This window comes from Lithobates pipiens, unplaced genomic scaffold, assembly GCF_037356315.1.
Source record: "Lithobates pipiens isolate NorthernLeopardFrog02 unplaced genomic scaffold, aLitPip1_a1.2 Scaffold_86, whole genome shotgun sequence".
In the NCBI taxonomy this organism is placed as follows: domain Eukaryota; kingdom Metazoa; phylum Chordata; class Amphibia; order Anura; family Ranidae; genus Lithobates; species Lithobates pipiens.
The window spans coordinates 91,880-108,315 of record NW_027507910.1 but is presented as its reverse complement, the minus strand read 5'-3'; the positions used below and the strand labels follow the sequence as shown (position 1 = coordinate 108,315).

General features: G+C 53.2%; 1 protein-coding gene across 1 annotated transcript; it reads left to right on the top strand.

Moving 5' to 3' along the window:
* The first annotated feature begins 1,468 nt into the window (after positions 1–1,468).
* LOC143973612 (uncharacterized) lies at positions 1,469–7,231 on the top strand. The gene is made up of 3 exons (XM_077474469.1): positions 1,469–3,141; positions 4,139–4,214; positions 6,897–7,231. The coding sequence occupies exons 1-3, from the start codon at positions 2,314–2,316 to the stop codon at positions 7,229–7,231; spliced, it is 1,239 nt and encodes a 412-aa protein (XP_077330595.1). The 5' UTR covers positions 1,469–2,313.
* Positions 7,232–16,436: the final 9,205 nt, after the last annotated feature.

The following is a 16,436-nucleotide window of genomic DNA, read 5'->3' as shown; positions in this document are numbered from 1 at the left end:
TACCGGGCACTTCCGCCCCCCCCAATACCAGGCACTTCCCCCTTCCTGCCCCCCCAATACCAGGGCACTTCCCCCTTCCTGCCCCCCAATACCGGGCACTTCCGTCCCCCCAATACCAGGCACTTCCCCCTTCCTGCCCCCCCAATACCAGGCACTTCCCCCTTCCTGCCCTCCCCCCTTCCTGCTCCCCCCAATACCAGGCACTTCCCCCCTTCCTGCCCCCCCAATACCGGGCACTTCCCCCCTTCCTGCCCCCCCAATACCGGGCACTTCCCCCCTTCCTGCCCCCCCAATACCGGGCACTTCCCCCCTTCCTGCCCCCCCAATACCAGGCACTTTTCCCCTTCCTGCCCTCCCCCCTTCCTGCCCCCCAATACCAGGCACTTCCCCCTTCCTGCCCCCCAAATACCAGGCACTTCCCCCTTTCCGTCCCCCCAATACCAGGCACTTCCCCCTTCCTGCCCCCCCAATACCAGGCACTTCCCCCCTTCCTGCTCCCCCCAATACCAGGCACTTCCCCCCTTCCTGCCCCCCGAATACTGGGCACTTCCACCCTTCCTGCCCCCCAATACCAGGCACTTCCCCCCTTCCTGCCCTCCCCCCTTCCTGCCCCCAATACCAGGCACTTCCTCCTCTTCCTGCCCCCCCAATACCGGGCACTTCCCCCCTTCCGGCCCCCCCAATACCAGGCACTTCCCCCTTCCGCCCCCCCAATACCAGGCACTTCCCCCTTCCTGCCCCCCAATACCAGGCACTTCCCCCCTTCCTGCCCCCCAATACCAGGCACTTCCCCCTTCCTGCCACCCCAATACCAGGCACTTCCCCCTTCTTGCCCTCCCCCCTTCCTGCCCCCCCAATACCAGGCACTTCCCCCTCTTCCTGCCCCCCCCCAATACCGGGCACTTCCCCCCTTCCGGCCCCCCCAATACCAGGCACTTCCCCCTTCCTGCCCCCCCAATACCAGGCACTTCCCCCTTCCTGCCCCCCAATACCGGGCACTTCCGCCCCCCCAATACCAGGCACTTCCCCCTTCCTGCCCCCCAATATCAGGCACTTCCCCCCTTCCAGCCCTCCCCCTTCCTGCCCCCCCAATACCAGGCACTTCCCCCCTTCCTGCCCCCCCAATACTGGGCACTTTACTCCTTTCTGCCCCCCCCAATACCGGGCACTTCCCACCTTCTGCCCCCCCAATACCAGGCACCTCCCCCTTCCTGCCCCCACCCCAATACCGGGCACTTCCCCCTTCCGGCCCCCACCCACAATACCGGGTACTTCCTGTCAGCGCTCTCACACTTGAATGACAATTACGCGGTCATACAACACTGTACACAAACTACATGTTTATCATTTTATTCCCACAAATAGAGATTTCTTTTGGTGGTATTTCATCACCTCGGGGGGGGTTTATTTTTTGCGCAACAAACTAAAAAAAAGACCGAAAATTTTGAAAAAAAACGTTTTTGTTTGTTTCTCTTAAATTTTTTTGGAAATAAGTACGATTTCTTCTTAAATGATGGGCACTGATAAGGTGGCACTGATGATGGGCACTGATAGGTGGCACTGACGGGCACTTATTGATGGCACTCATGGGTACTTATGGGTGGCACTGATAGGTGGGCATGGATGGGCACTGATAGGTGGCACTGAGGGCCACTGATGGGTGGCACTGATTACACTGGTGCATGGCATTTCTAGGCATCACTGATTTTATTAGTTCTATAATGGTGCCAGTCAATGCCTATTTGTGGGCACTGATTGGCATATGTTGGCACATGTGGATGGCCATGGGGGATATACATGGCCATCCACATGTTAGGGGCTTCCCTGGTAGTCCAGTGCGGGCATCTGAGGGGGGGCTGTGCTGATAAACAATCAGCGCAAACCCCCCTGCAGGAGAGCCGCCGATTGGCTCTCCTCTACTCGCGTCTGTCAGACACAAATGAGGAAAGGACGATCAACGGCTCTTCCTGTTTACATCATGATCAGTCGTGATTGGACACGGCTGATCACGTGGTAAAGAGTCTCCATCGGAGGGTCTTTACCGAGATCAGTGCAGCGGTGCGTCAGACTGACACACGGCACCACCGATCGCCACGATGCACGACCCCCACGGGCACACGGCAGCTGTTACCTTGTTGGACATCATATGATGCCCAGTGAGGATAAGTGAACACTGCCCGGCCGTCATTTTGCTATAGGCCAGACGGGAAGTGGTTAACAATCATCTGTTCTTCACACAGAATTTGAATCGGTCGATCATTTTTCGACTGATCCGAATTCTAATCGTTCATAAAATTTGGAATTCCTTAGAAAATGACAGTGCCCCCAGCTCCCTCATCAGTGCCCCCACAGCTCTCTCACCAGTGCCCCCACAGCTCTCTCACCAGTGCCCCCCAGCTCTCTCACCAGTGCCCGCAAGCTCCCTTACCAGTGCCCCTCAGCCCCTGCACCAGTGCCCGCAAGCTCCCTCACCAGTGCCCTCCCAGCTCCCTCATCAGTGCCCCCCCAGCTCCCTCACCAGTGCCCTCCCAGCTCCCTCACCAGTGCCCCCCAGCTCTCTCATCAGTGCTGCAAGCTCCCTTACCAGTGCCCCCTAGCTCCTGCACCAGTGCCCTCCCAGCTCCCTCACCAGTGCCCCCAGCTCTCTCACCAGTGCCCCCCAGCTCTCTCACCAGTGCCCGCAAGCTCCCTTACCAGTGCCCTCCCAGCTCCCTCACCAGTGCCCCCCAGCTCTCTCACCAGTGCCCCCCAGCTCTCTCACCAGTGCCCGCAAGCTCCCTTACCAGTGCCCCTCAGCTCCTGCACCAGTGCCCGCAAGCTCCCTCACCAGTGCCCTCCCAGCTCCCTCATCAGTGCCCCCCAGCTCCCTCACCAGTGCCCTCCCAGCTCCCTCATCAGTGCCCCCCAGCTCTCTCACCAGTGCCCGCAAGCTCCCTTACCAGTGCCCCCCAGCTCCTGCACCAGTGCCCTCCCAGCTCCCTCACCAGTGCCCCCCAGCTCTCTCACCAGTGCCCCCCAGCTCTCTCACCAGTGCCCGCAAGCTCCCTTACCAGTGCCCTCCCAGCTCCCTCACCAGTGCCCCCCAGCTCTCTCACCAGTGCCCCCCAGCTCTCTCACCAGTGCCCGCAAGCTCCCTTACCAGTGCCCCTCAGCTCCTGCACCAGTGCCCATAAGCTCCCTCACCAGTGCCCTCCCAGCTCCCTCATCAGTGCCCCCCAGCTCCCTCACCAGTGCCCTCCCAGCTCCCTCATCAGTGCCCCCCAGCTCTCTTACCAGTGCCCGCAAGCTCCCTTACCAGTGCCCCCCAGCTCCTGCACCAGTGCCCTCCCAGCTCCCTCACCAGTGCCCCCCAGCTCTCTCACCAGTGCCCGCAAGCTCCCTTACCAGTGCCCTCCCAGCTCCCTCACCAGTGCCCCCCAGCTCTCTCACCAGTGCCCGCAAGCTCCCTTACCAGTGCCCTCCCAGCTCCCTCACCAGTGCCTCCCAGCTCCCTCACCAGTGCCCTCCCAACTCTCTCACCAGTGCCCCCCAGCTCTCTCACCAGTGCCCCCACAGCTCTCTCACCAGTGCCCCCCAGCTCTCTCACCAGTGCCTGCAAGCTCCCTTACCAGTGCCCCTCAGCTCCTGCACCAGTGCCCCTCAGCTCCTGCACCAGTGCCCGCAAGCTCCCTCACCAGTGCCCCCCCCAGCTCCCTCACTAGTGCCCTCCCAGCTCCCTCATCAGTGCCCCCCCAGCTCCCTTACCAGTGCCCCCCAGCTCCCTTACCAGTGCCTTCCCAGCTCCCTCACCAGTGCCCCCCAGCTCTCTCACCAGTGCCCCCCAGCTCTCTCACCAGTGCCCGCAAGCTCCCTTACCAGTGCCCTCCCAGCTCCCTCATCAGTGCCCCCCAGCTCTCTCACCAGTGCCCGCAAGCTCCCTTACCAGTGCCCCTCAGCTCCTGTACCAGTGCCCGCAAGATCCCTCACCAGTGTCCTCCCAGCTCCCTCATCAGTGCCCCCCAGCTCCCTCACCAGTGCCCTCCCAGCTCCCTCATCAGTGCCCCCCAGCTCTCTCACCAGTGCCCGCAAGCTCCCTTACCAGTGCCCCCCAGCTCCTGCACCAGTGCCCTCCCAGCTCTCTCACCAGTGCCCCCCAGCTCTCTCACCAGTGCCCGCAAGCTCCCTCACCAGTGCCCTCCCAGCTCCCTCACCAGTGCCCCCCAGCTCCCTCACCAGTGCCCTCCCAGCTCCCTCATCAGTGCCCCCCAGCTCCCTCACCAGTGCCCCCCAGCTCCCTCATCAGTGCCCTCCCAGCTCCCTCATCAGTGCCCCCCAGCTCTCTCACCAGTGCCCGCAAGCTCGCTTACCAGTGCCCCCCAGCTCCTGCACCAGTGCCCTCCCAGCTCTCTCACCAGTGCCCCCCAGCTCTCTCACCAGTGCCCCCCAGCTCTCTCACCAGTGCCCGCAAGCTCCCTCACCAGTGCCCTCCCAGCTCCCTCACCAGTGCCCCCCAGCTCTCTCACCAGTGCCCGCAAGCTCGCTTACCAGTGCCCCCCAGCTCCTGCACCAGTGCCCTCCCAGCTCTCTCACCAGTGCCCCCCAGCTCTCTCACCAGTGCCCCCCAGCTCTCTCACCAGTGCCCGCAAGCTCCCTCACCAGTGCCCCCCAGCTCTCTCACCAGTGCCCGCAAGCTCCCTCACCAGTGCCCTCCCAGCTCCCTCACCAGTGCCCCCCAGCTCCCTCACCAGTGCCCTCCCAGCTCCCTCATCAGTGCCCCCCAGCTCCCTCACCAGTGCCCTCCCAGCTCCCTCATCAGTGCCCCCCAGCTCTCTCACCAGTGCCCGCAAGCTCGCTTACCAGTGCCCCCCAGCTCCTGCACCAGTGCCCTCCCAGCTCTCTCACCAGTGCCCCCCAGCTCTCTCACCAGTGCCCCCCAGCTCTCTCACCAGTGCCCGCAAGCTCCCTCACCAGTGCCCTCCCAGCTCCCTCACCAGTGCCCCCCAGCTCTCTCACCAGTGCCCCCCAGCTCTCTCACCAGTGCCCGCAAGCTCCCTTACCAGTGCCCTCCCAGCTCTCTCACCAGTGCCCGCAAGCTCCCTTACCAGTGCCCTCCCAGCTCCCTCACCAGTGCCCTCCTAGCTCCCTCATCAGTGACCCCCAGCTCCCTCACCAGTGCCCTCCCAGCTCTCTCATCAGTGCCCCCCAGCTCTCTCACCAGTGCCCGCAAGCTCCCTTACCAGTGCCCCCCAGCTCCTGCACCAGTGCCCTCCCAGCTCCCTCACCAGTGCCCCCCAGCTCTCTCACCAGTGCCCCCCAGCTCTCTCACCAGTGCCCGTAAGCTCCCTCACCAGTGCCCCCCAGCTCTCTCACCAGTGCCCCCCAGCTCTCTCACCAGTGCCCGCAAGCTCCCTTACCAGTGCCCCCCAGCTCCTGCACCAGTGCCCTCCCAGCTCCCTCACCAGTGCCCCCCAGCTCTCTCACCAGTGCCCCCCAGCTCTCTCACCAGTGCCCGCAAGCTCCCTCACCAGTGCCCCCCAGCTCTCTCACCAGTGCCCCCCAGCTCTCTCACCAGTGCCCGCAAGCTCCCTTACCAGTGCCCTCCCAGCTCCCTCACCAGTGCCCTCCCAGCTCTCTCACCAGTGCCCCCCAGCTCTCTCACCAGTGCCCCCCAGCTCTCTCACCAGTGCCCCTCAGCTCTCTCACCAGTGCCCCCCAGCTCCTGCACCAGTGCCCTCCCAGCTCTCTCACCAGTGTACCTCAGCTCTCTCACCAGTGCCCCCCAGCTCCTGCACCAGGGCCCACAAGCTCCCTCACCGGTGCCCCCCAGCTCCTGCACCAGTGCCCTCCCAGCTCTCTCACCAGTGCTTCCACAGCTCTCTCACCAGTGCTCCCCATCTCCTGCACCAGTGCCTCCCAGCTCCCTCACCAGTGCCCCCCAGCTCCCTCACCAGTGCCCTCTCAGCTCTCTCAACAGTGCCCCCCAGCTCTCTCACCAGTGCCCCCCAGCTCTCTCACCAGTGCCCCTCAGCTCTCTCACCAGTGCCCCCCAGCTCCTGCACCAGTGCCCTCCCAGCTCTCTCACCAGTGCCCCCCAGCTCCTGCACCAGGGCCCACAAGCTCCCTCACCAGTTCCCCCCAGCTCCTGCACCAGTGCCCTCCCAGCTCTCTCACCAGTGCTCCCACAGCTCTCTCACCAGTGCTCCCCAGCTCCTGCACCAGTGCCCCCCAGCTCCCTCACCAGTGCCCTCCCAGCTCCCTCACCAGTGCCCTCCCAGCTCTCTCACCAGTGCCTCCCAGCTCCTTCACCAGTGCCCCCCAGCTCCCTCACCAGTGCCCCCCAGCTCCCTCACCAGTGCCCCCCCAGCTCCTGCACCAGTGCCCCCCAGCTCTCTCACCAGTGCCCCCCAGCTCCCTCACCAGTGCCCTTCCAGCTCTCTCACCAGTGCCCCCCAGCTCTCTCACCAGTGCCTCCCAGCTCCCTCACCATTGCCCCCCAGCTCCCTCACCAGTGCTCTCCCAGCTCATCAGTGCCCCCCAGCTCTCTCATCAGTGCCCTCCCAGCTCTCTCATCAGTGCCCCCCAGCTCTCTCACCAGTGCCACAGCAGTGTTTCCCAACTCCAGTCCTCAAGGCGCCCCAACAGGTCATGTTTTCAGGATTTCCCTCAGATGAAATGGCTGTGGTAATTACCAAGGCAGGGAAACTCATCAAATCAACCTGCGCAAAATAATGGAAAGCCTGAAAACCTGACCTGTTGGGGCGCCTTGAGGACTGGAGTTGATAAAAATGGCACTAGAGCATACAGAAGGGGAGATAGCAGTCTCCTACCTTCTGGGTGACCGGCCCATTTCAAATACTCTGTGTTTGGTATCACTGGACAAATAATATAATACTGAACAATAATTGACTGGTTTCTAGAATGCAAGCTATGCATATTGGAAGATTTTAATATTAGTGTAAACCTTTCTGTAAAGGAGGGCCATGATAACGTCATAAACACGATGGCCACTCTACAGACGCTCTATTGGTCATATGGCCTCTGTCAACGCCCCTTTGACCCCACAGAAAAGGCAGGTGCCAGTTCTCATGGACCATCAACCAAGGAACATCTGTCAAGTTATGAGAGCCAATTACACCGACTCATCGACCGAACTCTGCCGAAGCCGGGACACGATATTCTTCCACCGCAACTCTTTTTATTGGTAAATATTTTATTTGCAACCATATTCTTATTAAATATGATTAATTATTAAACCGTATTTTTTTATAAAAAAGTGTTAATCTTGTGTCTAAATGCACTTTGCAAAATAAGAAGAATCCCCGTCTCCTGAAGAGCGATCCTGTATAGTATAATTCCTGTGGACATTCCTGTGTGTGGCGAGGTTTATTGTAAAATCATGCTGGGCATTTCTAAGATTATGAGTTTCCTCCTCCTCTGTCAAAGGGTGGTGGTGGTAACTTAACCACCTCAATACCGGGGGGGGGGCACTTAAACACCTTCCTGCCCAGACCAATTTTCAGCTTTCAGCGCTGTCGCACTTTGAATGACAATTGCGCGGTCATGCTACACTGTACTCAAATGACATTTTTATCATTTTTTTCTTACAAATAGAGCTTTCTTTTGGTAGTTTTTGATCACCTCTGCGGTTTTTATTTTTTTGCTAAACAAATAAAAAATACCGAAAATTTTGAAAAAAATATTTTTTTTGTTTCAGTTTCAAAACTTTGTAAATAAGTTTTCTCCTTCACTGATGGGCACTGATGGGGCTGCACTGATGGGCACCAATGAGGTGGCACCAATGAAGTGGCACTGATAGGTGGCACTGATGGGTGGCACTGATGGGCAACACGGATGGGCACTGATAGGTGGCACAAATTGGCACTGATAGCTGGCACAGATTGGCATGGATGGGCAGCATGGATGGGTAAGGATAGACGGTACAGATGGACATGGATAGGCAGCACAGATGGGCATGGATAGGCAGCACAGATGGGCATGGATAGGCGGCACAGATGGGCATGGATGGGCACTAATAGGTGGCACGGATGGGCACTGATAGGAGGCACAGGTGGGCACTGATAGGCGGCATTGTATTACATTATACTGTACTAATGGATTCCAGTGCCAAACAATGCATGCCAATCAGTGATGCCCATTATGGACACTGATTGGCATCCATTGTGGGCACTGGCATCTCTGGTGGTGTAGGGAGGATTACCTTGTGCTGGGCATCCCTAGTGGTCTGGTGGCATCCCTGGTGGTCCAGTGTGGGCATCCTCTGGGGGGGGGGCTGTGCTGATAATCGATCAGCACAGACTCCCCCTGTCAGAGGAGCAGCCGATCGGCTCTCCTCTACTTTCGTCTGACAAATGCGAGTGAGGAAAAGCCGATCACCGGCTCTAACTATTTACACTGTGATCAGCTGTGATTGGACACGGCTGATCACGTGGTAAAGAGTCTCCGTCTGAGACTCTTTACCGAGATCGTAGTTGCCGGGTGTCAGACTGACATACCGCAACAACGATCGCCACGAAGCGTGCCCCCGGGGGCGCGCAGCGGCTCAAAATCCTAATCACGTCCTATGACATCCGGTCAGGTTTTTGAAACCACTTTGCCGCCGTGTATCTGCTATAGGGCGGGCGGCAAGAGTTAAAGCGGTAGTAAACTCGCCAAAAGAAAAACAATTTAACCAATATTACAATCTAAATATTTATTTCAAATAAAATGGGCCCTAAGAATAATCCCAAAAATCATTCTTACTGTAAAAACACTTTATATTCGAAACGCCACTGCTCTGTAATAGCCGCCGCCGTATCAACTGTGGTCTTTTCTGTCTGTATTCTAATATACTTCTATATACCCACATTACAGTTGCCTCTCTGTAATCCCACACATGCGCAATAATCCTACCCGTATCCAAGCCTCTTCTTCGTTTCCGGGTACTACAGAATCTAACGTAGAGCGAATCAAACTATCCTGTTGCTGGCTTACTTGTTGGGGCCGACATCGGCAATAGGAAATGGCGCAGCCCCAGTATAGAAACTGCATTATTCTGGTCTCCGCATGCCGGAAAATTGGAACATTTGGACATACGGCACATGCGTGGGCTACGTCATTAGCCACAAATATACCTGTAACTCGCAAGGCAAGCAGGTAAGAAGACATTCTTCTGAAGCAAATAATTATAAAACCTGCAATTGTCCATCTTATTGGGTATAAAACCACTTTAATTGCTTAGATAACTTAATCCAGTGACAGTCACTCTCAGACTGTTAGCACCTAGATTGTGGTCCCGCCAACTGTAAAATGTCTGTGCAGGGTGTAGCTGAGAGTGGCATTGTAAGTGACAGCATGGTGTACGATTGGCCAGTCCTGTGTCAGGAGTTGGGGGGTCTGATAACACATTTCATCACTACGGATGAGCGCAATGTTCGAGTCTATCATCGGGTGTTCGCAGATCAGCAAACAATATGCGCTGTTCGCTGCAAATACGAAAGCTGCCGGAACATCATTACAGTCTATGGGACACCAACATGAAAAATCAAAAGTGCTAATTTTAAAGGCTTATATACAAGTTATTGTCATAAAAAGTGTTTGGGGACCCGGCTCCTGCCCCGGGGGAGTGTTTGGGGACCCGGGTCCTGCCCCGGGGGAGTGTTTGGGGACCCGTCTCCTGCCCCGGGGGAGTGTTTGGGGACCCGGGTCCTGCCCCGGGGGAGTGTTTGGGGACCCGTCTCCTGCCCCGGGGGAGTGTTTGGGGACCCGGCTCCTGCCCCGGGGGAGTGTTTGGGGACCCGGCTCCTGCCCCGGGGGAGTGTTTGGGGACCTGGGTCCTGCCCCGGGGGAGTGTTTGGGGACCCGGGTCCTGCCCCGGGGGAGTGTTTGTGAATGTATCAATGCAAACATTTGTTTTAAAAACAGACCTTTTTTCGGGAGCAGGGATTTTTTTAATGCTTAAAGTGAAACAATAAAAATGAAATATTCCTTTAACCACTTGAGACCCGCGCTATAGCTGAATGACGGCTACAGCGTGGATCTCCTTTTCCGGGACTACGTCTATTGACGTAGTCCCGTGCACAAGCAGCCTGCGCAGTGCGCTCTGTGATCGGCGAGTCTATGAGACTCGCCTGATCATCGATCAGAGCAAGGGGTCGATCCCGACCCCTTATCACGTGATCAGCTGTCAGCCAATGACAGCTGATCATGTGATATAACGGAGCCGGTAATTGGCTATTATTCCTCCTCGCGCTGACAGCGCGAGGAGAAAAAAAAAGAGCCGATCACCGGCGGCCGTGATCGTGACTGCCAGCCCTGCCAGTGCCCACCTGCCCCCTGCCAGTGCCCACCTGCCCCCTCATCAATAGAGATGATTAAAAAATAAGTGCCCCCCGTCAGTGCCACCCAGCAGTGCCCACAGTGCCACCCAGCAGTGCCCACAGTGCCACCCAGTAGTGCCCACAGTGTCACCCAGCAGTGCCCACAATCTGCCTCAACAAAGGTGCTGCACCCCAGTGCCACATATCCGTGCCCATCAGTGTCATCTACCAGTGCCCATCAGTGCCGCCCATCAGTGCCCAGCAGTGCCACCTATCAGAGCCACCTATAAGTGCCCATCAGTCCCATCTATCAGTGGTACCTATCAGTGCCCCTTAGTGCCACCCATCCGTGCCACCCATCTGTACCACCCATCCGTGCCATCTTATCTGTGCCCATCTTTGCCCATCAGTGCCGCCTTATCTGTGCCCATCGGTGCTGCCTTATCTGTGCCTATTAGTGCCGCCTTAATTATGCCTATCAGTGCCCACCAGTGCAGCCTATCAGTGCCCACCAATGCAGCCCCATCAGTGCCCACCAGTGCAGCCTATCAGTGCCCACCAATGCAGCCTATCAGTGCCCACCAGTGCAGCCTATCAGTGCCGCCTCATCAGCGCACTTCAATGAAGGAGAAAAATTACCTGTTTGCAAAATTTTATAACAAACTATTAAACATGATTTTTTTTTTTTTGCATCTTTTTTTGTTTGTTTAGCAAAAAATAAACCTCCGAGCTGTAATTAAATACCACCAAAAGAAAGCTCTATTTGTGGGAAAAAAATGATAAAAATTTCATTTGGGTACAGTGTTGTATGCCCGCGCAATTGTCACTCAAAGTGCATCAGCGCTGAAAGCTGAAAATTGGTCTGGGACTGAGGGGGGTTTAAGTGCCCAGTAAGCAAGTGGTTAAATATCGTGCCTGGGGGATGTCTATAGTATGCCTGTAAAATTGCACATTTTTCCCATGTTTAGAACAATACCACAGCAAAATTATATTTCTAAAGGAAATATTATTTAAAACTGATTGTGACTGTAAAGAATTATTGGGTCTTGGCAATATAGATACAGATAATTGAAAAAAAGAGCATGGGATCCCCTCCATTACCAGGCCTTTTGGGTCTGGTATAAATAATAAGGTGAACCCAGAATCAACATTTAAAAAACAATTGCATGGCAGTCCCACTAAAATCCATACCAGGCCCTTCGGGCCTGATTTGTAAATTAAAGGGAACCCTGCCCCAAATTTGAAAAGAAAATGGTCTAGGGGTCCCCCCAAAAGCCATACCAGACCCTTGTCCGAGCACACAACCTGGCAGGCTGTAGGAAAAGAGGGGGGACGAGAGCACCCCCCCCTCCTGAACCGTACCAGGCCACATGCCCTCAACATGAGGAGGGTGCTTTGGGGTAGCCCCCAAAGCACCTTGTCCCCATGTTGATTGGGACAAGGGCCTCATCCCCACAACCCTTGCCCAATCGTTTTTGGGAGCTGCAGGCGGGGGATTATTGGAATCCGGAAGCCCCCTTTAACAAGGATACCCCCAGATCCTGGCCTCCCCCTGTGTGAATTGGTAACAGGGTATAAATGTACCATTTCACAAAAAAATGTGTCAAAATGGTAAAAAAGACAAGAGACAGCTTGGGACAAGTCCTTTATTAAAAAAAGAAAAAAAAATGTCCCATAAAGTACTTCATGTTGCCCCAATGGCCCGAAAAAAAAAAAAGGCACCACCATCCTGCCTCCATGGGAGGCTCCCGCCGTGTGACGCTTCTTCGCTATGACAGCTCTTATATAACTGAGGGCGGGGCCACCCGGTGACGTTGGGCGGCTTGAACTTACTTCATGGGACTTCTTTTTTTTTTTAATAAAGGACTTTAGGACCCAAGCTGTCTCTTGTCTTTTTTTACCATTTTGACACTTTTTTGTGAAATGGTAGGAGTACATTTGTACCCCATTACCAATTCACACATGGGGGGTGGGATCTGCGGGTCCCCTTGTTAAAGGAGGCTGCCAGATTCTGATAAATCCCCCGCCCCCAGCTCCCCACAACCACCGGACAAGGGTTGTGGGGATGAGGCCCTTGTATCCATCAACATGGGAAAAAGGTGCTTTGGGGAGCTACCTCAAAGCACCCTCCCCATGTTGAGGGCATGTGGCCTGGTACAGTTCAGGAGGGGGGTGCTCTTTTGTCCCCCCTGATTTTCCTGCGGCCTGCCAGGTTGCGTGCTCTGATAAGGGTCTGGTATGGATTTTGGGGGGACCCCTCTGCCATTTTTTTTATTTTGATGCAGGGTTCCCCTTAAAATCCATACCAGACCTATAATGTAGAGGGGATGCCATGCTCTTATTCTCAATTATCTGTATCTATATTGCCGGTATCCGACGATTCATTACAGCCGCAATCAGTATTAAATTACATTTTTTTCCTTTAGAAATGTAATTTTGCTGTGGTACTGTTCTAAACACGGGAAAAATGCCCCCCTTTACAGGCATACTATAGACCAGGGGTCTCAAACTGGTGGCCCTCCAGATGTTGCGAAACTACAAGTCCCATCATGCCATTGCCTTTGGGAGTCTTGCTCTTAACTGTCAGCCTTGCAATGCCTCATGGGACTTGTAGTTTTTCAACAGCTGGAGGGCCACCAGTTGAGACCTCTGCTATAGACACTCCCCCAGGTGAAAAATTTAAAGGAATATTACATTTTTATTGTTTAACTTTAAGCATTAAAAAAAATCACTGCTCCCGAAAAAACGGGTGTTTTAAAAAGAACATTTTACATTGATACATGTCCCCTGGGGCAGGACCCAGGTCCCCAAACACTCCCCAGGCAGGACCCAGGTCCCCAAACACTCCCCCGGGGCAGGACCCGGGTCCCCGAACACTCCCCCGGGGGAAGGACCCGCGTCCCCGAACACTCCCCGGGGGAAGGACCCGCGTCCCCGAACACTCCCCCGGGGAAGGATCTGTAAAGAAGACACCACCATAGGATTGGACAATACTCCTAGAGGCAATTTATAAAGAAGACACCACCATAGGATTGGACGATACTCCTAGAGGCAATTTATAAAGAAGACACCACCATAGGATTGGATGATACTCCTAGAGGTGATCTATAAAGAAGACACCACCATAGGATTGGATGATACTCCTAGAGGCGATCTATAAAGAAGACACCACCATAGGATTGGATGATACTCCTAGAGGCAATCTATAAAGAAGACACCACCATAGGATTGGATGATACTCCTAGAGGCGATCTATAAAGAAGACACCACCATAGGATTGGATGATACTCCTAGAGGCAATCTATAAAGAAGACACCACCATAGGATTGGATGATACTCCTAGAGGCAATCTATAAAGAAGACACCACCATAGGATTGGACGATACTCCTAGAGGTGATCTATAAGGAAGACACCACCATAGGATTGGATGATACTCCTAGAGGCAATCTATAAAGAAGACACCACCATAGGATTGGATGATACTCCTAGAGGCAATCTATAAAGAAGACACCACCATAGGATTGGATGATACTCCTAGAGGCGATCTATAAAGAAGACACCACCATAGGATTGGACGATACTCCTAGAGGCAATCTATAAGGAAGACACCACCATAGGATTGGATGATACTCCTAGAGGCGATCTATAAAGAAGACACCACCATAGGATTGGATGATACTCCTAGAGGCGATCTATAAAGAAGACACCACCATAGGATTGGATGATACTCCTAGAGGCGATCTATAAAGAAGACACCACCATAGGATTGGATGATACTCCTAGAGGCGATCTATAAAGAAGACACCACCATAGGATTGGATGATACTCCTAGAGGCAATCTATAAAGAAGACACCACCATAGGATTGGATGATACTCCTAGAGGCAATCTATAAAGAAGACACCACCATAGGATTGGATGATACTCCTAGAGGCGATCTATAAAGAAAATTTCTTTTTATTTACATTTTTTATTTTTATACTGTCCCTTTGAAAAAAAATGATCACATTTATTCCTATTACAAGGAATGTAAACACCCCTTGTAATAGAAATAAGCATGACAGGGCCTCTTTAGCCACTTACTTACTGGGCACTTAAACACCCGTCCTGCCAAGATCAATTTTTATCTTTCAGCGCTGTCACACTTTGAATGACAATTGCGCGGTCATGCTACACTGTACTCAAATTCAATTGTTATCTTTTTTTTTCACACGTAGTGTGGTATTTAACCCTTTGAGGACCAAGGGACGTATTTGTCCCATATTTTTAACTGCCTGTATCATCTGATTAAGAACTTAAACTTTTTTTTTTTTTTGTTTTGAGTCAAAATATTATTTCTTATTAACAAATGGATCTAGGCTTTTGTCAGTATTTCATGAAATAACTTAGTTACAGCACCTGAAGTGTACGAACTTACGAAACTGCGAAAATAAAAATTGCTTCTTTTTTTTTTTTTTTCTATAAAAAGTAAATAGTCAGATGTTATTGGATCATAATTCCTCCCCCAAAAATGACACAAGTGTGGAAATGGTTTTATTTATTGTTCAAATACATTCTTGAAGAGGAGGGCCGGTTTAAAAAACAAAAACAAATTAAAAGTCAGCAGCTTCAAAACACTGTAGCTGCTGACTTTTAATAAGCAGACTTACCTTGTCCAGGGCGCTCGTGATGTCGGCCGCCCGAGGCCGACCCATCCCTCAGCTCTCGGGTCCCGGCGCCGCCATTCTATCTTTGCGGCTTCACTGCCCGTTTCCTACTGCGCATGCGCGACTCGCGCAGCGCTTTGTGAATGGGGCGCGCTGTGTTCTGGGACACACAGTTCCCAGAACACAGCGCGACCCATTACCCAGAAGACGCCGCACGGAGGAGAGAAGAAAGAAGATCTCTGCGGAGGAGGAAGAGGCAGATTAGGATGATGTGCCTAGCAACAGGCATTTCTGGTAAGTTAAAAAAAAAAAAAAAATTCATTTTTTTTTTCTGATTTTTTTCTAATTTTTAATGTATTTTTTTTTTTCAGGGTGGCCCTCCACTTTAAAGGGAAAAAAATATAATTATTTTTTTCATATTTATGACGGTAATCTTATGGTCCTCAAAGGGTTAATCACCATTTGGGTTTTTATTTTTTGCTAAACAAACAAAAAAGACAAAAATTTAAAAAAAAGTATGTTATTATTATTATTATAGAGGATTTTGTTTCATAGTTTGTTATAAAATTTTGCAAATGGGTAATTTTTCTCCTTCATTGATGGGCACTGTTGAGACGGCACTGATAGACACAGATAAGGTGACACTGATGGGTTTCACTGATAGGCACTGGTAGGTGGCACTGATGGACACTGGTAGGTGGTATTAATAGGCAGCACTGGTGATGAGGCACTGACTGTTATCTTTTATAGGTGGCACTGTGGGCACTGATAGGTGACACTGTGGGCACTGATGGGGTACTGTGGGCACTGGTAGGTGACAATGGTTGGCACTGGTAGGCAGCACTTTTGTGCACTGGTAGGTGGCACAAGTGGGCACAGAAGCCTCTGCAGAGGCTCTCCACAATCAGGACTGATGTCCCGCTCACAGCTGCCGGCGATCAGCTTTCTTTTCTCTGATTACTGGTTCTGTTTACATCACATGATCAGCTGTCATTGGCTAACAGCTGATCACGTGGTAATGCCGCGTAAACACGAGCAGAATGTTCAACAGAAAAAGACAGAGGGAAGCTTTTCATTGTATATTCCGATCCTGTGTGGGCCTCATCGGACTTATTTTGTTTATTTATTTTAAATTCTGACGGACCCAGAAATAGGACATGTTTTAAATATTTCCAACAGAACCAATTCCTATCGGGAAAACCGATCGTCTGTACGCTGTTCCGACAGACCAAAAACTATGCATGCTCTGACGCAAGTACGAGACGGAAGCTATTGGCTACTGGCTATTAGGGATGAGCTGCGTGTTCGACTCGAACATCATCTGTTTGCCCGTTCGTCGAAATCCGAACATTATGGGCCGTTCGCGCCAAATTCGAGTGGCGCATCACGGCCCATAATTCACTGCGGCATCGCAGTGCATTGCTGGCTGATGATTGGCCAAGCATGCACTATGACCCGCACGCTTGGCCAATCACAGCGCCATCAGCGAAGAGAG

Bases quoted from the DNA above. Each gene is read 5' to 3' on its own strand.
- LOC143973612 (XM_077474469.1), top strand. From the start codon at position 2,314: ATGACAGTGCCCCCAGCTCCCTCATCAGTGCCCCCACAGCTCTCTCAC. The intron at 3,142-4,138 runs GTGCCCCTCAGC...TGCCCCCCAGCT, and splicing joins GCCCGCAAGCTCCCTTACCA to CTCTCACCAGTGCCCGCAAG. The intron at 4,215-6,896 runs GTGCCCTCCCAG...ACTGGTTTCTAG, and splicing joins GCCCCCCAGCTCCCTCACCA to AATGCAAGCTATGCATATTG.